This window comes from Ptychodera flava, chromosome 14 (genome assembly GCF_041260155.1).
Source record: "Ptychodera flava strain L36383 chromosome 14, AS_Pfla_20210202, whole genome shotgun sequence".
In the NCBI taxonomy this organism is placed as follows: domain Eukaryota; kingdom Metazoa; phylum Hemichordata; class Enteropneusta; family Ptychoderidae; genus Ptychodera; species Ptychodera flava.
Genome location: NC_091941.1, coordinates 14,658,247 through 14,681,096, shown reverse-complemented (window position 1 = coordinate 14,681,096; position 22,850 = coordinate 14,658,247). Strand labels below are relative to the sequence as shown.

At 37.6% G+C, this 22,850-nt stretch overlaps 1 protein-coding gene across 1 annotated transcript in view; it reads left to right on the top strand.

Moving 5' to 3' along the window:
- The window catches only part of LOC139149487 (cytidine and dCMP deaminase domain-containing protein 1-like), a 696,744-nt gene that overhangs the window by 40,949 nt on the left and 632,945 nt on the right, over window positions 1-22,850 (top strand). Inside the window, exons 3-5 of the mRNA XM_070721260.1 lie at window positions 13,183-13,297; window positions 17,586-17,757; window positions 18,728-19,216. Coding sequence (XP_070577361.1) covers window positions 13,183-13,297; window positions 17,586-17,757; window positions 18,728-19,216 — 776 coding nt within the window. The remainder of the gene's footprint in view (window positions 1-13,182; window positions 13,298-17,585; window positions 17,758-18,727; window positions 19,217-22,850) is intronic.

Below are 22,850 nucleotides of genomic sequence, written 5' to 3'. Positions count from 1 at the left end.
GAAAGTTGCCGCAGATGTTGATCATACAAAGTTTTAAAAGCCAAGAAAGGACTTTATAGCAATATCATTAGCTAATTATAGTAAGTCTCTTCTGTAATGAAAACGGGAGCATTTCATGTTAATATCTGACATTCTGACTTGTTCATGCCAAGAGCCATTCATTGGATATCCCTTGATAAATTTCTTGCAGATCAGTTGAATTTCGATATTTCAAGAGCCAGAACATGACACACCTAATTCTGTCCAACTTGATAAAAGGACATAATCCTATGCCATTCATACCAATATCTACTTGTTTACAGTCCAATCAAATATGGGCATCAGTCATAGACAGATCTTTGGTATAGATCCTCTTTTCTTTTTGTCATGTGCATCATATTTGATTTCAATTTAGTTACTTCCACTGACAAATTCCCAAATACAAGCAGGGACTGTGACATTGTCAATGACCTGTTAAAGTTTGAAACAGTTTAAATGCGTTCATTATTGCTACACCCTTTTCAACTTTCTTCAAGTAACTTGTTTTTTTAAATATTTGTTTCAATCTATTTCTCTTATTCACACCAGTGATCGATCGATTGATTGATCGATTTTACCATTCAAGCTTCAACCATGATGTGTAGAATCCCACAAAACTGCTTCGGTATATGTAAAATCTTTATATGTAGTTACAAACACCGTGACATATTGTGCGGGTGGAAACAGCACGTCTCCGTATTGTTGATTTGCAAACCAGTACTATTGTAGGCGGCGTTCACTGTGAAGTATCTGTGATAGCCGTCAAACGTGTATTGTGAAGGTTTTCAATAGCTGCATGATTTACATGTCAATTAACTCTTTTCAGGTCTGACTTTCTCCTAACCTACCATAGCAACCCCTATATATAGGGGTTTAGGCCTGAGAGGGTTAATCGTCGCAGCAGAGACATTCGTCATGCGACTGTACCCTCTAGACTATACGATCCAAGAGTGATCTCTATGACTCGTATACTGTAAACAAACACGAACATCAAACAAGGAACGGCGTATACTGTGTCTTGCGTGTTGAGAACTGTGGTATACATATTGTACATGTCATTTCTTCATTAGTACGTATTTTTAATCAGGTATGTAAAATTACAGTCAATATAATAATATATGTAATTTTGATTTTTTATATACTTTTTGTAACATGCCATATGCTATTTGTCGATCGCCTTATCCACCACGGTGAATGTGTATGGAACTCTACCAACGGTTTCCTTATCAAAATAATTGCTACCACTTGATTCCAAAATATAAAATTTGAAACTCAAGTGTCGCTATATGCCTCATCTTAAAACGGAAGTTGTTATTTCAAATTCAGTTTCCGTCATGAAGTTGTTATCAAGATAAATAGGTTTTAGATAATGTTCTGTGCTCCTCAAAAATAACAAGGTCCACGCTAAGAGTGTGTTATACATGTTGTGACGGATATGTTTTTTAGGAAGGTGAGAGAGAAACCTGCATCCCCTAGCCTAAAACCGCACATGAAATCTTATGCTGCGAAACAATGCCTAAAATTCGCCTTTTGTTGCTCGCCCCAAGCCCTATCTTTTGTTGCTCTCCATGTTTGTGTCAGGTGACTCCGATCCATATTGTTGATTTGCAAACCAGTACTTTAGTATAGGGACGTTCACTGTACATTGTTCATTGCATATTGTTGAAAAATAACACGGTCCATGCTAAGTGGGCATTATACATGTTTATACATGTTTAGATGAATATCATTGCATTTTTGAGGAAGGCAAAGGAGACACATCCCCTGAAACCACACATGAAATATTATGTTGCAAAATAATGCTTAAAATTTACCCTTTGTTGCTCGCGTCTAGCCCCGTCTTGTGTTGCCTCCTTGACTTTGTCGGTTGCTCTAGTGTAGTGCTCCACATGCAACTATCATCGAGTCGATAATACACTACTCGAAATTCTCGCAAACAGTCGAGAAAAATTAGACGATTAAGAAACACTCAATATGTATAAGAGCAAGACAGCAGAAAATAATTTGGTCCAAAACTATTATTTTCAGGGATTTCTGTCATTGAAGTTAATATACATACATAGTGACACAAATTTTGTGTACTGGTATTAGTCTATTGGCCAAACCTGAAAAAGGCCCAAGAAATAGCATTTTTTGTAGTGGGTCTTTGAGCTACTTTGGTGTGAGCACAGTGTGTGGAGGGACCGTGGTGTGAGCTTTAAATATTTGTTTATATTGTGTGTGTCGTCTAGCGACTCGGAGACAATGAACGCGGGCACAAAAAGATGTTTGCAATACCCATTGTTATGATTGTCTACACATATACTATACTACTTTCAACCGCGACAAAATGGGACAAGTCGGTCAAATTCCGATACATTTGCCGAAGAAATAGAAATTACCCTGTTTAGTCAGCGACGAGGGGTCAAATGTCATTTAAGGTTTAATATCCACAAGATGTCAGGGAAATTTTGGCATACAAAAATATCAATTTAAACACTTAAAAATCTTCTTCTCAATATCCATTAGGACAATGATCTTGAAATTTGGCCTATAGTATCTTGGTACTGTGGCCTAAAACTTTGCTGACAGTATTATGATCGGTCAGGTTTAATGCAAATTAGGCCGAGTGCAAAATTTAAATCCATGATGACCGCCAACTCAAATGATCCACCTATTTATAAAAGTCATGTGTACGAGTACTTATTAGGCCCAATAAACCCTGCAAGTTTGGAACAGTTACGCAAAACGGGTTTTCTATAGATTTGACAGGGCAAAGATTTGGTGGAAGAAAAAGTGAAAGAAAAGGAAGAAAGTTGAACTCCAGGAAAATCAATAGGGGCCCGAGCCTCTGTGGGGTAATTTATTTTCCTCTTCAATATATAGCATGATTCATTCGCGAAACATAATACACACAATCGACAAGTTAGGGATGTAGCAAATTATTCTTTTAGATGTGATGGCGTTAAACGTCTTTGTTTGTTTGTGGTGTCTCAGTAATTTACTTATATTGCATATGCAGAACAATTTAGACTGTTGGTCTTTGTGTCTACATGACAATAACATTGTAACAATAAAATTGTGCAGCATGCTAACCGGATATGCTTACGCACTCCGGACACCTGGTACCACCACTTGACTAGTGGTTCGAGATTGCATGATTGATTTTGTCAGTGTATTGTTTCTTGGACCTATTGATTTACTTGCTTTGAATGATAACGATTGCTGGAATTGATTTGATGTCATATTAACCAAAATAGCACATACATTGTCCCTATCAATATATGTAACAAATACCAAATTGATGACTCTCTCGTCAATATAACTATTGCATTTTATGAAAAATCATAATGATATGTTCTTCATATGCTGCTGTTCATACCAACAAGATTTCATTATGTTATTGATAACCATCTAAATATTCTACCTGTCTAAGCTGGTCACATTTGATGTGGTGATTCTGAGTTATGAGCTCCACGAACTTGGTTTAAGGACAGACTGACGGATGAATGGAAGGATAGACAGATAGATGGACTGACATATACAGACTAAAATAGTGATTACATTGGCCCTATTTTTAAACAAGACTTAAAAATCATTTTTCAGTGTTTCTGCTCATTTACAATTTTGGTAATGAAAACTTCATTTGGACGAATTCCTATCTACTGTTCAGCGTGCATCTACAGACCAAATAACGTGAAGTGGTTCTCAAGATTTTGCAACCAGACTATTCAATCAAAATACAACAATGCACGTTTCTTCATGATATGAACAAAACTCGTGTAGATCAAACTAAAGGACGTCATATAGAATTTCAAAACAACTTGGCAAGTGCCCAAAAATACAAATACAAAAACTTCATAACCATTTCAGCAAAGCTGACTAGATCAACCCTTGACATGCACACCAAATTTCAGAGCAATAAGACTAGCGGGTTCAGAGAAGAAGACTTTTGACCAAACATGGGGGAAATTGCCCAAAAATTACAAATATGAAAAGTTCGCCTCAATTTTTACAAACCTGGCTGAGGTGACCACGTGGAACATGCATCCCAATTTTTAAGGCAATCGGACTAGTTTTTTCAGAGAAGATTTTTTGACCAAAAACAGGGAAAAAGTGCCCCCAAAATACAAACATGCAAATTTCATCAGTTGAATACACCTAAGTAAGGTTACCTTAAGCACCCTGCATACCAAGTTTCAACTTAAGGTAGAATGCGCCTCGGGGACAGATTTTCGGACTCTCAAACTTATACAATGCTTTATGATATACCACTTGTGGGAGTTAATATTTAAGCTCTTGGTGTAAGAAAACATTTCACCGGCTTAGTTTTCGAAATAAGAGTTAAACAGGGATGGTGGCCATTTTGAATTTAAAATATCGGTAAACATTGAGTTATTTGTTTCTCTATTACCAAAATTTGTATGGTGACCCCCAATTTTTATCCTTGATTACACCTTAGCTCGGTTATTGAACCACTCTTTTTGAGATTGGGGATTTGGCCGAGCGGTTTTGTCTGTGGCTTCTCCGCTAGGTGACTGGGTACCGTACGTTGTGAGTTCGAACCCGATTGAAACCGCCGTATTTGAAAGAGAATGGTTGAAAGATACCTGCCTTAAAGCCGCAATTTTCATACCCAGGTTCTCGCATTAGTGGAGTTTTCCTCCCTGTCAAACACTTGGTCAGTACGATGTTTGATTTCTATAATATTAATTTCACAAACTGATCTCAACTTTTTGTCACCTTTTGCTAATCTTGCAAACAGAGTTTATACAGGTGTTTGATTAACGGTCGGTTCAAATCGCCAACGGTCATTGATTCCCATCACCAATGCGCGAATTTCCTGAAAACTCGTCTTCCAGGCGTTAGAATTTGAATATAACCACAGAGTTCGCGCGATTCGATCGGCAGCAGCTTCGCGCTAACCGCTTGACAGTCTGTCTGCGTTTTTCGCGGCCGGAAAAACTAACAAGCGACCTAGCGGCCGATATAGCTCCGCTGTGTTTATGTAGAGAATAACTATTTTTGACACTTGTTGATGAAGAAGGTGGAAATCTTTGATAGCTCAATGCAGTGGCCAGAAAAAAGTGGCTAAAATAGCTGCAAAAATACACAATTGAAGATTTCATCATACTTTGAATATATCACATCGGATCATCCCTAAGAACATGTCAACCAAAGCTATCTGATGAGTAGTTTTTTGAGAATAAAATTTCTGACCAAAAATGGCAACAATTGCCCCCCCCAAAAAAAAACCCCCAAAAATTGCAGATTTCATCATAACTTCAAAAGATCAAATTTAGTTCATCTATAGAAACCTGTATACCAAATTTGAAAGCTGTTAGACCAGTACTTGTTGAGAAATATATGTTTTGACCAAAAATGGCTAAAGTTGCCCCAAAAATACAAAATTACAGATTTCATCAGAAATTCAATATATTACTTAACTCATCTGTAGAAACCTGTATACCAAATTTCAAAGCTTTCAGACCAGTACTTTTTAAGAAACACATTTTTTGACCAAAAATGGCAAAAATTGCCCAAAATTACAAAATTGCAGATTTCATCATAATTTCAATAAATATCATTGAGGTGATCTGTAGGAACGTGTATATACAAAATTGCAAAGCTATCAGATGAGTAGTTTTGGAAATACACATTTTTTGACCAAAAATGGCAAAAATTGCCCCAAATATACAAAATTCAATATATATTACTTAGTTCATCTATAGAAACCTGTATACCGAATTTCAAAACTATCAGACTAGTACTTTTTGAGAAATACATTTTTTGATCAAAAATGGCAAAAAGTGCCTTAAAAATGCAAATTTGCATATTTCTGCACAATTTGAACAAATCTGAAATAGATCATCCCTAGGGACTTTTGTACCAAATATCAAAGCTATCTGACCGGTAGTTTTGAAGGAGAAGATTTTAAAGATTTTTTTACCAAAAATGACAAAAATTGCCTTAAAAATACAAATATGCAAATTTCACCACAAATTACACAAATCTGACTGAAGTCACCCTAAGTAAAGTGCATATCAAATTTCAAAGCAATCGGACAAGCGGTTTCAGAGAAGAAGATTTTTTTACCAAAAACACCAAAAAATGCCCCAAAAATACAAATATGCAAATTTCACCACGATTTGAACAAACTGAAGTGAGGTCACCCCAAGTGAAGTGGATATAAAATTTCAGAGCAATTGGACTTGCAGTTTCAGAGGAGAACGCAATTGTTGACGGACGACGACGGACGACGACGGACGACGACGACGGACGACGACGACGATGACGACGGAAAATCAACCTATTTGATAAGCTCTGCGTCGCTGACAGCGGAGCTAAAAAGAGGCATTTTCTGGAGTGTGTGTGTCAGCGTGTTGCCTATTTGGTGTCCACTTCCACAATGAACGCAGTCATAGCTTAGCGCCGTTTTAAAGGGAGGCTCCGCCTTTAAGGAAAGTTTGAGCAACTGTTTAGGTCTCTCACTTTTTCGAGATGCATACTACCTTAATCTGACCTCTGGTTACAGAGTTTTAGGAATTTGCTGGATTTTTTCCTTCTTGTACCTTATTCACATATTGTTGATATTGACATATAAGCTGACATTTGAATAATTCACATATTCACCCATAGGTGCATCTGTACACCAAATACTAAGATAATGGGTGCTTCTGTTTTCGAGTTTTTTTATGTGGACGGACATGCATACATGCATACATACATACATACATACATACATACATACATACATACATACATACATACATACATACATACATACATACATACATACATACATACATACATACATACAAGCCGGCATACATAAACACATACACACATACATGCATGCATGCATGCATACATACATACATACATACATACATACATACATACATACATACATACATACATACATACATACATACATACATACATACATACATACATACATACATACATAAAAGCCGGCATACATAAATACATAGACGTCACATACATGCATGCATGCATGCATGCATACATACATACATACATACATACATACATACATACATACATACATACATACATACATACATACATACAGACTGACAGACAGACAGACAGACCGACAGACCGACAGAGCCGATTTTCAATATGAGCTCTCCGTGGTATACATACATATACCAAATATGAGCTACAAATTTTTGGACAACGGGAATGCTCTCAAGTATAGCATCTACATGTAGAAATGAAACTCGTTTATTATGCGCACTACTGATTTGAGATTGACTCAAAGTACAACATTACAGTTAGTCAACAATTCAGCAAATTTAGATCGCATTCCCACTTACAACGTACGGTAGCTACTCACATATCCAAGGCGACTGTACACTTTCCAACTGGCAAAAATAAAAGACTCAAAGTACATGAAAAGAATGAAAATATCCCGGGGAACAAAATGCCAGCTATCCCGTAGGTCACTTACCGGAAGTCGAGTCGACCACACGGTACAAACAAAATCTCCTGCGCGAACGCGCATAGAAATACGTATTTGTACACGGCGTTTTTTCGTAACAACGCGCGTCCTTTATATTCCCCAATAGAACCCTTTAGCACTTAAAGATGATGTGGGCTCGTTAGAAGTCATATATTTTCATTTATTTGTTATTTAAGGACCGCAAACTGCAACATGCCTCATAAAAATTACTAGCTAAGAAGGAGTTTAATTTTCATCGAGGCAAATATATTTCGTTCGGAGATTATGTGCCCCGTAAATTTGTCTGTGCGCATGTACGGTTCCGTATAACTGCGACATGGTACCTTATTCTGTAGACTGGTTCCAAGTCGCTTGGCTGAACTCGCCAGAGCAGTTACTGCCCGGTCAAGCAAGAGGCAAGGCGTTCACTGCACGATCTAAGCACCAGCCTACCACCTTTCAGTCTGCTAAGGTTCATTCCTTATTCTGTTTTGATATTTATATGCCCACAGGGCAAGTCTTCTTATTCCGTATTAGGCCAGCCGATCAGGAAAGGTAAATAATGTTACAATTAAGTAATAATAGCAGGACCCGCGCAAAAAAGAGCTGGAGAGGCGTGTTCACGAACAAGAGCACGGTCATAGTTCACACTTTGTCGCGTAGAATTTATTGTTTTCTCGGACATCCATCATTTTTACCTGTTACCCCATTGTGTGCAATGGTGTCATACCTGTCGATTCAGTAACAACCCTGGTATTGTAAAGATATTTAAAACCACGTGACCCAACTTCTTCAACACGTCTTTTTGGTTTCATTTCTACATTTCAGCATATCGAAAGGCAGGTATGTAAAATACGGTCTAGATAATGTGTTATTTTTCGATCGTGACACGTTTTACTGAGACATTCTATACATGGCGACCATGTCATCGATGTAAAGCACACTGAAAAAAGCAGTTTTGCTAATCGATCTATATAAACTCTTTTCATCAAATGAGCGTCTTCAGGAAACCCCGGGTCACTTAAGTAAAGTTAAACAATGAAAAGTCATAATTGACCTTGTCAGCAACAGAATATGTGGTGTATTGCGCACAATTTGTTATCGCGAGACATTTTATTACGACATTCTCTACGTGTCACCCACGTCACAGATATTAGGAGCTCTGTGGTAAACAACAGCTGAGAAGGAAATCGATCGATTTAAACATTGTAAATGTCAAAATGGTTATTGACATTAAATCAATTAAAATATGTTTTCTGTGATAATAAGGGATGAAATCATAACAGTTCACAATTTTCAGCAAAGTTTCGATGTTTACCCTGCTTTTTCACATTTCGAGTGTACCAAAAGCAAAAATGAAGTTTCATAATGGAATTTACATATACCGTAAGTTGGTCATTTCTGCCTGGTTTCATTTAAATAATGTTTATTGTTCTGTTAAAATGTTTATATTTAACATTTATAAGAGTAAAATATAATAGCCCTCTATCAAATAATCATTTATGTGCATGTATGGATTTTAAGCATTTCATTTATTTACGGTATCAATTTGTTTCTGCAATATTGTGTTTATCAAGAGATTGCCCGAACGTGTTTTAAAGAGGACATAGAAAATAAGCAAGACGAAAGATTAAATTTACATAGTTTGGTTGAAGGTACAAGGTTTCTCTGTCCAGGAATTTTTGGACAATCACAAATTAATTTCTTGCAATGAGAATCATTAATATTCTTATTAACCTTATCGGCAACAGAAATATGGGAGATAATGTTGTTTTTCGAACAAAATGTGATAAAGAAGAAGAAGAATCGAGAAGACTTGTCCATCATACCGAAGAGCGCTTGCCTTTGGTTGTACCCCGGCATGGCCTCGCCACCTGCAGCGGCTTACAGACGCGTGACCGAGCGTTTGCAGAACTTCTATCGACACGATAGGAAATTCCTGGCTAATCTGCATATAGTAGTATGTTGTTTTTCGCTCACGTTAATATGGTAGAAGGCTGATCTTTCGAACAATATTTTACATTTTATATTTACAATATTTGTTTTTGCTGTTTCGTTGAGGAACTCGGGCACCCTTAAAGGCCCATGAGTAAATGTTTTGCTTAGATATACCACAACTTCTGCATACATGAATATTTGCAACCTTTGCTTTACTTCTCTTTTTACTTGCAGCTCATCGCTTTTCGACATAAACTGTTTTTTAACGATGGAGTTCTATCAAAATAAATAGATTTTGTATAATTGTGTATGTTGCTAAAAATGCTAACAAGTTCCATGCTCAGTGTGCGTTATACATGCATGTTGTGATGAATATATGCATTTTTGAGGAAGGCGAAGGAGACATTAGCATCTCCTAGAACAACACATGAAATCCTACGCTGCGAAACAATAATAATGCTTCAACTTTGCACTTGGTTGTTCGCCTTGAGCCCAGCCTTCTGTTGCCGTCCATGACTGCTTCTGTTACTCAGTCTATTGCTTCACATGCCACAATCATCGAGTCGAGAATACATTACTCGATTTTTTGCAAACAATCGAAAACAATTAGACGATCAAGAAACACTCACTCACACACACACACACACACACACACACACACACACACACACACACACACACACTCAAAGACAGCAGAAAACTCACTTGATCCAAAACGTTCGTTTCGTGAAGATCTTTGCCATATATTGATTCAATTATAACTTTTATGCATGGTTACACACATTGCGCGTACAAGCTGTGTACTCTGGCGAGACCAAAGAACGCATGCTCCAAAAGATGTTTTCAGTACCTACGGTTACGACTGTCTATACAAAAACTGCTTTCAGGGAACATGTCAGTCAACTTTCAGATGTATTTGGTGAAGAAATAGAAATTACCCTGATTAGTCAGCGAACTGCAAGTTTGAAACGTTACGCAAAATGGCTTTTTGAGTTTACAGAGGGCAAAGAATTTACGGAAGAAGAAGTTGTAGAAGAAAAAAAGGAAGAAAGCTGAACTCCCGTAAAATCAATAGGAGTCCAAGCCCTGGGGTTAACAAATAGACATACCCAGCGATCATGTCGGCCATTTTACGATTCTTTGCGCAATTAGGACTAAAAGGATGATGTAATTCTATCAAAATACAAACATCTTCATTTGCATGTAATTTATGAGACAAACTTAACTATGAGTCTTAATTAAAATAGTTCACAAAGAAAGACTTTAATTTCATAAGGAGCAAATACTTCTTTACTTAGGGCTTATGTTCCCATATGCTTGTTTGTACATGATGGGTACGATTGGTAAAGTAACCATGTTTTGAAGAACCTTCTGATAATGAATGATTAATAATTATGTTCCAATTTTTCGAGTCATCAGTTAGCATGCAGGATTTATGCAAAAAGAGAGGCATTTAATGGACAAGAGCACAAATATTTGTCACTCCATAGCAGCTTTGGGCACAGGGGCAGATGAAAGTCCCCTGGGGTGGGGAGGTTTTCTTTGTGCAACGGTTTACCTTTAATATTTGATTTTATTAATTTTGACTGCGATATTTCAAATAAAGCTTTCGACTCCAAACTGTCTGACTGTGTTTCCAATTCCTTATCTCCTCTTCAACCAGTCCCCTGGGTGGGGAGGAGGTTTTCTTTGTGTAACGGTTTACCTTTAATATTTGATTTTATTAATTTTGACTGCGGTATTTCAAATAAAGCTTTCGACTCCAAACTGTCTGACTGTGTTTCCAATTCCTTATCTCCTCTTCAACCAGTCCCCTGGGTGGGGAGGAGGTTTTCTTTGTGTAACGGTTTACCTTTAATATTTGATTTTATTAATTTTGACTGCGATATTTCAAATAAAGCTGTCGACTCCAAACTGTCTGACTGTGTTTCCAATTCCTTATCTCCTCTTCAACCAGTGCACATACCACTCTAATTGAAATAAGGACGGCTGTGGTGTTGACTCAATCACTTAATCCGCTGATAGCGACAGCGGATTAGCAAGTTGGCAATGTTTTCGGAGCAATTACAGTGGCGTATATACAAGTTGGAGAGGAGATAAGGACTTGTCGGTAATATATAAAGTAGTCAGACGGCGTGGAGTCGAAATCTGTATTTGAAATACCACAGTCAAAATTAATAAAATTACTTGTAGTAATTAAAAAAGCAGTCAGACGGTTTGGACTTGAACTTTATTTGAAATATCACAGTCAAAATTAATAAAATAAAATAAGGTAAACCGTTGGACAAAAAACTCCCTCCCCACCCAAGGGGACTGATTTCTTTCCTCTATGCTTTGGGTTGATTGTTTTCTCGACATCGCATCCATCAACTATGACCTATGACCCTATTCTATTTGCGTTGTCTGTCTATAACAACCCCAATATTTAAATTGCATTTCAACCTTCACAAGTCGTTGTTGTGTGTCGTTGCATGTTTGTCTGTTTCCTTTATGCATTTGAGCAGATCTAAAGTACGTATATGGAAAATACCATCGAGATACATATTTAAGTTGTGATCGCGAGACTTACGACATCTGCTTCGTGTCACCTATGTTAGTAATATGAGGTGCTCTGAGGGAAAAATACTTGTGTTCCAAATCGATCCAAACTCTTTTTATCAAAATGAGCGTCTTAAGCAAACCCAAGGTCACTCACTATAGTTCAATTTTGAAATTCGTAATCAACCTTGTCAGCAAGAGAAATATGTGGTGTAATGTTGTTTGTCGCTTCACAATTTGTGATCACGAGATTTATGACTACGGCATGTGCTACATGTCACTTATGTCGGTAATATATGGAGCTCTACATTAAAATCACCTGTGTGCGAAGTCGATCGATGTAAGCTCTTTTTATCGAATTTAATTTTGAACAATTTATAGAATTTTTGGTCACTCTACACATTTACAACTGCTGAATTCAAACGTCAAAGAAATCACTGCAAATCGTATTTCTCGCACATGACCCCAGTCACTTGGCTTTTATCGGCAGCAGTTACTGGCCGGCAAATCACTCCATGGCACGATCTATACGCAGCAGCCTACAACCACTAACGTGACAGTCTGTTGAAGGTTATCCCTCAAATCTGCTCTGTTTATATTTATATGCCAGCAAAGTTGCAGCAAGTCTAGGGCCAAAGTTAAAAACTGTTTTACAAGTAGTATGATTCTGCAGTTTCTTTGAGGTACTCGAAACCGGGACAGGAAGCCTTTGAGGCCCCTAAAGTTATACCGTAATTTCTGTTGACAACAAAAGGGGTGGATCATATTGATATCTTGCAGGGCGTGGAAGATTCTCAGAAAAAGAGTCATTTGCACTGCAGATATGCTTCAATGGTTGAGATCAAAAAGACTCAGAAACTCGATCCACGCTCTTTCAGCCCTACACTTTAAAGTTAACAACAGGTTTGGGATGTAAATACACGGTGAAAATAAACGTGAAGACAGTTATAAGTATATCGTCCATGTTTCTTTGGAATTCATAAAAAAATTTCCCTAGTTGACGCATCAATTACAATATCAGTAGATGAATTGTGTAGGACTCGGACTTTGCAGAATACCTCTCGCAATTAGAATTGAATACAATTTCTTTTTTTCCAGGAATTTTCACTCGATCACACGGGTAACCTACTTAGAATTACACACAGCAGCACAATTCTGAAGTCTGCACGACAAGAGGACATATATGAATCTATGAATAACAATTGATAGACTTCTGCGTCAAAATTGGCAACAGAAGGAAGGCCTGCATTGGACGATACAGCTATGTTTATGGCAATGTGGATGCACCAGCACCCGTTAGCGGAAGACCCAGAGCGTGCTGTTGAAGAAAACGAGACACCAAAGACGTACAATAAGGTAAAATATAACTTCATCCGCCGTCGTTAAAATTTCCTTGTTGAAGCCAGATAGAGTGTGCACTAGTGTCGAACGTGCATAGACGTAGAGAACTACATGAAATGAATATTCTATTATCCTAAACAAGACAGGAACCTCGTTTACCTTTGTGTTTGCAATCGGACTTACTGAAGGCTGGTTGTACGATTTATGTTTATAACATGAATCCCTAAACCGACAAACCATAACCATTGATGGCACAGTAAACAGTTATTTGTAAGTACATTGGTATGGAATAATCAGAAGATGAAATCTTTTGGGTTACACACCTCTTTATTGATCTTATGGATACCTAATTGTACTGAGAAGTTTCTAGCAGTGTCAAGTTAATAGACAGCTTATTTTGCATAGTTAATGACTTTTTGTAATTAGTCATATAACACCGTAATAACTGCACCAAATTTGATGAACTCTACTGTAGATACTGATCCGACAGATATTTGACTGTGTTGTGAAGTATTTAGTTGTGTGAAGTTAATTGACGCTTCATTTGCATATTTAATGACTTGTAATTCGTGATGTAACTCTGAAATTATGGCACCAAATTTTGTGAAACTGCTACTGATATTGGTCCGATAATTATCTCATTGTCGCCTGAAGCACTGAGCAGTGTCAAGTTAATCAAGGGATCATTTGCATATTCAATAAACTATGTAATTAGTGATCTTACTCTGAAATTACAACATCACAGTTGATTAAACGTGCTACAGATATTGGTAGATATCTAATTGTCCCGTGAAGCATTGAGCAATGCCAAGTTAATACACAGCTCATTTGCATATTAAAGAAAGTTTTATACTTAGTGATTTAACTCCGAAAGTACTATGCGAAAGTTGATGAAACTTGCTTCAGATATTGATCTGACAGATATCTGATTGTTCTGTGAAGCAATTAGCAGAGTCAAGTTCATTGATGGCTCTTTGCATATATTATAAACTTTGCAATTAGTAATATACCTAATCACAGCATCAAATTTGATGCACCTGCTATAGATATTGACTGGTCTGTGAAGCATTTACCAGTGTCAACTTAATTCATTGTTCATTTGCATATTTATTAAAGTGTCAATTAACGGCTTATTTGCATATATCATGACCTTATTTTATTAGTAATATGAGTCAAAAGTACCATACCATATTTGATTACACTTGATATATTGCCTATACTGAGAAATATTGACAAGTGTCCTCTCAATGAATTGCTAAACTACAATGATTTCATAGAAAGTTGCTGAAGGTGTTTTCACCTGATTTAAACTTTACTTATTGTTTCTTTCCTGCTCGAGGTCAAAATGACAGCAGCAAAAGAAATTTAGCATCTTTATTTCAGGTAATTACATATTTGTATGTTAAATGGCCTTTCCAATTAATTTGTGGTGAATATTATTTCACGATGTTGATCATGATACTTCCATGTGGTAAACATGTTGAAAAGATTAAATTTAGAGAAACCTTCATTATAAGCTTATACTGAAACAAGTGAGTATTTTCAGTTCATATCTGGTCTTTGTCTAGTTACTTTGCTTTGTTAATTGTTTTATTTGTTCTGTGTTTCGCTGTGTTCGGCTTAAGTTTGATCATGTCAACATTTCATTCTGACATTTTGATAGAATTTCATCGATTGATATGACTTGATTTTCCTGTATGTGCAGGCTGTATACAATTAACTTCTGAGAAGGATGTTAACTCTTTCCCTGCAGGCCGGATTGATTGTGCATATATATTTATTGCACATGTAGTTTCAGTCATGAAAGGCATTTGACAATTTATATCACAGCATTCTTCTTCAGAAGCAAGAGCACTATGGAATTAGAGGTTTACCACTTCTTTGGTTTTAGAGTTACCTATCAAATCGTCAGCAAACAGTCTCTATCGGTAACAAGTCCTCCTCGTACAAGCCAATCAAATCCGGAGTCCCACAAGGGTCAATTTTAGGGCCTATTCCTTTCTTGTTAAATGATCAACTAGTAACCTTCACTTTAGACTGTTTGCTGATGACACCAACTGGATACTAATGATATTGATATTGATTTCAGAAGGTTTGTAAGTGTTTGATGCAATTCCAATAAGTTAACTGTAAACTCAGATAAGACAAATTATATGATAATTTTACACGTGCACTGTAACAAAGTCGTACATTAAATGTCAGGGGTCTATAGCCATCGATCGTATCATGTATTCTGTCACGTTTAAAGAGTTTGATTGTTTTTCACGGCGAATAATGTTCACGGAGGGTGACCGTGTCTTGCCTTCCCTAACTATATCCTTTATATCCTTTGTCCAGAACCTAATCAAACAGAAAAAGGTCTCTGTAGCTCGAACTTTCAATCTAACCTATAGATACATAGACGATGTTATTTCAATGAATAACTCTGAATTTAGTAAATATCTCGCTATGATTTATCCTCCAGAATTAGAGATTAAATAAACTACAGAAACGGCCTTTTCTGCTTCATATCTGGACATTTTACTTGAATTTGACTCTACTGGTCACCTTTCTTCCTGGCTATATGACAAGAGAGATGATTTCAACTTTAGTATCATCAATTTTTCACACCTCATAAGTAATATTCCACTCTCACCAGCTTATGGGGTATATATTTCCCAGCTTATTCGATTATGCTAGAGCATGCAGTTCATATGGTCATTTTGTAGAGAGACAGGCCATCTCTCTTCCAAACTGTGAAATCAAGGTTACACCAGAGCAAGACTTGTCTCTACTTTCAAACGCTTTTTTGGCAGGTATCGCAAGCTGGTAGATAAATACAATATCTCTCTTCGACAAATGATCACTGATGGCATCGGTGACATTGGGCCTTAGTTAGTGACCACTACCTATCTGACTTATAGATTGATATATGGCGGGTGCCACATTTGGGGCAGGATGCGCTTACTATTTTCGAAACACCTGACATCACTTCTTGGTCTTCTGGCCAGAGGTCCATATATCTTTCTTTCATGAATATGACTTTGTTTGTGTACCGTCTATTTACTGTCTGTTCTGTGCTGTTTTGTGTCTATGTTTACAACCATTGTCTTACGAGTTCTGACCTACTGTCATTGGATTATGGATTGGTATGATTGCGATTATTATACTACACTAAAAGCGCTGTCAACTACGACGGTGCCTGTGCTCTAAAATCAATTTTTGTTCACCGCCAAGTCGGCATTGACACAACCAATATGAATGAAACAGTGTATCCAAAACTATTTTTATGTTATTTTACACGTGCACTGTGCCACATGTAGGCCTATGTCAATAGAATGCTGGTGTAGCGCAGTTGCCGCGCTGACCTGGCACACGCCAAATGGCATACAGTGCGATATTTTGCGATATATAAAAACGTATAGCGAGATGTTGCGATAAAAAAACATGTACTGTAATCGAAATACATGTATAGCCAACCCACAGACAAATATAGAAGCAGACCAACAATGGGTATTGTTCAAGGCGTGAAGCGGTTACGTAACCAATCCATGTTAGCCTCGCGTCAATTGCTCTCGCATCTCTTTTCCGAAGAGTGCCGGCCATGCATGCTTCGGTAATTTTCGGATTTTCGCCAATCGTTAAACGAAAGTATGTTCGGCAAAGTTTGTGTTGTTGTTGTCGTGTGGTGCTGAGCGGAATTGGCGTGCTGGCGAAAACGGGAGTGTTTTGAGCTTCAGGAAAGTGAGTTTTACCGTTTTAAAAATTCCTGTCATATTTTTATGAATACATAATGAGTGTATTTGAACCAAATTTGGAAGTCTTTTATCAATTCTGTCTGGTGTTACTCAATGGTTTACGGTCAGTCATACCGTCTGTTACACGTTCGTCAAGAAAGGACATGTTTATGAAACTGCTGTCGTGTTATGTTATGATTGGCATGAAGCAGTTTTTCTGCCTTGAGAGCTAACAAAGTAAGTTTACTTATGGTTGCTACGCGACAGGCAGCACGATGCCATCTCGTCGTATTTTTTGCATAATCTCGTGCAATTATCAACCACAAACAAAGTCTCCAAAACGTTTAACACCTTTGAAGCTCATTTTAATATGAAAAGGCCATAGTCTACCGAGACGACCATGGAACAAAAGGCATGCCACGTTGCTAGTCTGTTTTCTATATTTGTCTGTGGCCAAACCCACTACAAAACACCAAACACAGAAGTTGCGTACACCGTGCGCTTGTTTTAATTGTCAACGGTCCCTTAAAACTACCTAGACTGTCAACTCATACTTAAAAGACACTTGTGTGCGTACTTGTTTTCAGATGGGTGTTGTGGTGAAAAATGCTGATGGATATTTGTTTGCTGCGGAATTCAGCCGTAAATATGCACACCCGGTGATGTCTCTCGTACTTAAGTTTGGCAGACGTCTTGAAGGTAGTACGCTGTATGCGTCTCGCAAACCATGTAGCGATTGTACAAAGCATATGTTACAAGGTAGGCATCGGTGTCATGAAAACAATTTTTTTGACAAACCTTGTAGCTATTACAGCCACTTTATTATTGTAACTCATCGTCAGAACTCCTGATATTTGATTGTATGGTGCTTTGTAAAATTTTGTACCAGGTTCAATTTATCTTTCTTTCAGTGGTATTTTCCTAAATCTCGCAACAGGTATCGTACAAATATCAAAATATAATATTTAGAATATGTTGTATGTGTTGTTCGTAAATTATTTCAATTCTTATTCAATTTATTGTTTTCTCTTTATTTGTTTGTTTGTTTCTGGAGTAGGCCTATTCTGGCTTCTATGCATTATAAAACAACATGGGATATACACGCACAGTGGGCCACTGTAGGCCTAACCTTAATATTATGTTCAGTCGTCCGAAAAAATGAATCGATCATGCATTTATATGGTGACTGTAGTCTCCAGATACTTTCCCTTCAAAACAGATATTCTGTGTACGTAATTCTTGATTTTAGACAGTTCCTCATTAGAAGTATTTTGGAGCGAACCCTGAGCAACTTCAAACAGTTCGTGTCTATCGTTGTCAGTTTAACTGACACGATGCAGTGGATCGTTAAAATGAGATGTAACTAGAGATAAGTTTTCGGCACTCAAAATGACCCATAGGGCACTTGCATTTGGTGATCCGAACAGCCAATACGTATCGGAAGGAGGATCATATATGGATAACTTCCAAGGTCCCTGATTTGCTAACATTTGGAATAATAACAATTATGTTAATAAATAGCCAATTTTAACAACCCAGATTGTTTTTCGAGCTTTATTTCCAAATTTCACAAGGCAATTCTCGAGCTCAAAATAATGTAGTCATTTGTTCTTCTTTGACAGTCTGTTTTCATTCTAATTACAAAATAATGGCGGTCTTGTAAAATGTTGTGTTCCTTATTCTACTGTCTCGAATCAACACTATAGCCTATTATAATTATACATTTCAGTTCGCATAAAACATGTCTACTACTTCCCTTGCGACCCTGAGGCAGGAAAGCCAACTGATCAAAAGACTGCTGAGGATCTAGAAATATCAGACTACCTCTTTAAGTTGTCTGACATGAGTGTGAGAATAAAAATTCCAAGTTACATCAAGTCCGATATACTTGAAGACAGCACTCCGTTGGATAATCTTGAGCCTTTTGGCGAGCTAGAGTCTGAGTCAGAATATGTTGTTTCGCGCCAAGCTCTCCGGTGCGCTATCATTGGCGAAGAAGAAGAGAAACAAACAGTAACTGACGAAGAGTTCAAGGAAAGAATGGAAGGAAAGTATAGAACGGCAATAATGATGCTGAATGCAATGACAGACCAATATCCTTCTGGAATACCGCCGAAAGCAATACCAAAGGGAGCTTCGCTGAATTTCCCGGAGGAGAGTAGTGAAACATTATGTCGCCATGGATTCGTCATGGCGAATATTACATCATACAGATCAAGTATGTTACACCTGCTTATTCTAAATAACCATATTCACAGTAACTTTTAAAACAAACAACAATAAGCAAAGGGTAGTAATCTGATTTGTATCATGCGATTTATCATGATCCGTGATCTACTGATACTATTTGAAATAAGTCAGAAGAAGACTTATACACTGCATTACGGAAGCGTATTCGTGCCATTTCTGGAAGTAAAAATATAAAAATCTCGTAATTAAGAGATTTTAATGCTCGTAAATATAAGTTTTTGATTCTAGTAATTACAACATTTTGATTCTCGTAATTACGAGTTTTTGATTCTCGTAATTACGAGTTTTCGATTCTCGTAACTATGAGCCTTGATTCCCTTGGTTATGAGACTTAATCCATAACAACTCAGTCTTTCTATAGTTTGAGCTCTTTAATGTTATTACTGCCTCATACATGTTGTTGGTTATTGTTCAACGAGAATATGGTGTAATCATGATTTGATAAGGAGTAGCAAGCAATTAAAGTGCACGCGTAGATGAATAAATGAATGAATGAATAAAGTTTGGACTGTTACATGGCTACATTTGTAGATATTTAGTGTATTATCCGGCAGATCAAAGTCTAGCCAAGTATGCAGAGCGTATAGATTTTGTTTATTCATTAGTATGCCATTATGAAATACTTCACACCTATTAACACCTTTATTAGGGTCTTCTCCGACAACTTGACAAGCACCCCCCCCCCCCCCCCCCCCCCCGCCGGAGATAATTCCTGTACCACAAATACCGGCCGATGCGATTTTATTTATTTTAAATCCAGCATAGATTAGCAGTTGTCCTCATGTGGGGTTTCCGGTAAAATTATGACGAACGACTGACATCTTCTGACACCTCTTTATATATGATAAAACATATCCTAAACTGTGGTAAACGAGGAAGTCGGACAGATTTCCAGACTTCCCAACTACTATTATTTGCTCACAAAGATATTCACAATCAAAGTATGTACCGAGACAGGTAAAGAGAAGAATGTTTTACAATGAGTGTCCTTTCATTGTTTCCTCCCAACATAAAAGAACAGTACACAAACATTATTATCTAGATGAATGACCAAATTAAAGTATACTCCTTTTAAAGAGGCTCTCCCACTTGGTAACATTTTTAACACACATTTTTTTAATGCCAACGGTCGATATTTGACGTGGCGACTGCGCGCGGATCGCGAGATATCGATAAAAACATGTCTTCAAAAAAGTAAAAGTAAAAGTTTGAATTCCGGTGGCCCACCTAAATTCAGCTTCCGAACATCGTACGTTCGGCACTGGGGCCATTGTCAACTAAGCTATGGAGTACGAGTCTACGCTTACGCTGTTGTACGCCACAGTACCATTTGCGTCGGTGATCGGTCATGCCCGTGGGAGAATAATAGAATCTCATACCCCCAAGGACCTGGGATCAGATTTCTCACACGAGTTGGGGATATTTTGTCTCACACGAGCCGCAGGCGAGTGTGAGACAAAATATCCCCAACGAGTGTGAGAAATCTGATCCCAGGTCCTTGGTGTGTGAGATTCTTTTTCTCACATGACCACAAAATGCGTTAAATTCACATTGGACACGTACAACATTATCCAAAATCGTGACAAGTCTGTCGTCTGCCACTGTACTTTGACCTGCTTACTTTGTAGTTCTGGTCCGTGTGTTACTCGTCGTGCCATTGGATAACATTTTGCGCGTGGAACAAACAGACTGTAATCATCCAATCAGAGCTCGTGCAATATTTACTGCAGAGTGTAGGACGGTTTCTGAGAGTGTGGGATCGATTTTTCCCACACTGTCGATCCCGCACATCCAGCGGCCAGGAATGTGAGTGAGCTGAGTCTTACTGACTTGGCGAAAAAACGAAAAACAATTTATGCTGATTCCACCAGAATTTCGCATAGGTGACTATCACAGTTACGTGCGGTTGATACATAGCGGCCGCCGCGTGGTATGCATAGACGCATACCACGCGCGCGGCGGGCAGACGACAAAATGTAGTCATTGGAGGTGTCTAATATTTAACACGTAAAAACTGATGTTTATGTGGTGTTGGTTAAAAATATAATACAACTGATTTAGAATAATGAAAACGACAAAAAACTAAGGAGAATTTTTAAAAAAACTTACCTGAGGTAAAGGCATAATACTGAATATAAAGTCTTTGCAGTGCAGTGCGAAGTACATTCATTGCGTCGTTCGAACTTATTGTAGACTCCCTAGAATATCGTCAATCAGCACAACGACAAACCTTCGGGGGATTTCGGGTCAAAATCAGAAATTATCGGAAAACTTCGGGATGTGAAAATACGCTCGGAAATGACATGTTTTTATTGATATCTCGCGATCCGCGCGCAGTCGCCAAGTCAAATATCGACCGTTGGCATTAAAAAATGTGTTTTAAAAATGTTACCTAGTGGGAGTGTCTCTTTAAGAACCTAAGCAAAGATTGAAAATGGCAAATAAAAGCGAAAAGATGATTATTTTTATGACAGAAGTGATAAGGAGATCCAAAACAGACGATCAGTTGTAATATCACAGTGATAATTAAATTTTTCACGTGATTCAATAAACATTGACAATTACGAGATTATCATTACGCACACATTCTGTCGTTTTGAAAACCACACAATTCTGCGATTTTAGAAATTTGCGAATACTTGACCTAAGCTTTTTACGATAAATATCCATTCATTAGTAATGACAATGACAGACCAGATCCTCAGGACAAGATAATTCTCGTAATTACGAGTTTAAAATTCTCGTAATTATGAGTTTTTGAATCTTGTAATTACGAGTTTTTGATTCTCGTTATTACGAGTCTCAAAACTTCGTAATTACGAGTTTTTGAATCAACAACACATTGAAAGTTCATGTAGCATGCTAACGAAACTCCGATCAATTGCAGCTCTTGGTAACATTCAAACAACTGCTCAATGATGTCCCGCTTCTTAAAATGTGTGTAATTGTTCGTTGACTTCTGACATGTCGTACTGTCGGTGTGGTGCAGTGACGGGCACGGCAGGACTCGTCCCTTTGGAGCGTGTTGTGTTCTCTTTCATCATTCGTCATTGAAACGAGAAGTCGGCATACAAATAGACGCTAACAGAAATGTTCAATGAAGCAAAACCCCAACAAGCCCACGCAAATACTATTCGATGAGCTGAAATATCACAACAAAAGTGATTTCCAGGATCAAAATCTCGTAATTGCGAGAATCAAAATCTCGTATTTCAATTCTCGTAATTTTTAATTTATTTTTCCTTACAAATGTGACACGAATACGCTTCCGTACTGCATGCAGTATAATATGTAGGAAAAAATCTTCGGAATAGTTATGCTCGGCAAGGGACTTTTTCCGACACTTTAAATTTACTTGCACTTTAGCTTTGGTTGAGTACAAAAATGTATCGGGATTACAGTGATAAAGTGCCGGGGTTTATGACAATGTACATTCATTTTTTTTTAAGCGGTACTTGCAGTTTATATGTTACTTTCGAACATACACTGGAACTTGTCAATCAAATGTTTGCAATTCGAAAAATGCAATTCCAGCAGACTCAGACATGGCACCGCTGCTACGTGACGTACAAGAGGCGATGAAATCGCCGAGCCAAACTTTC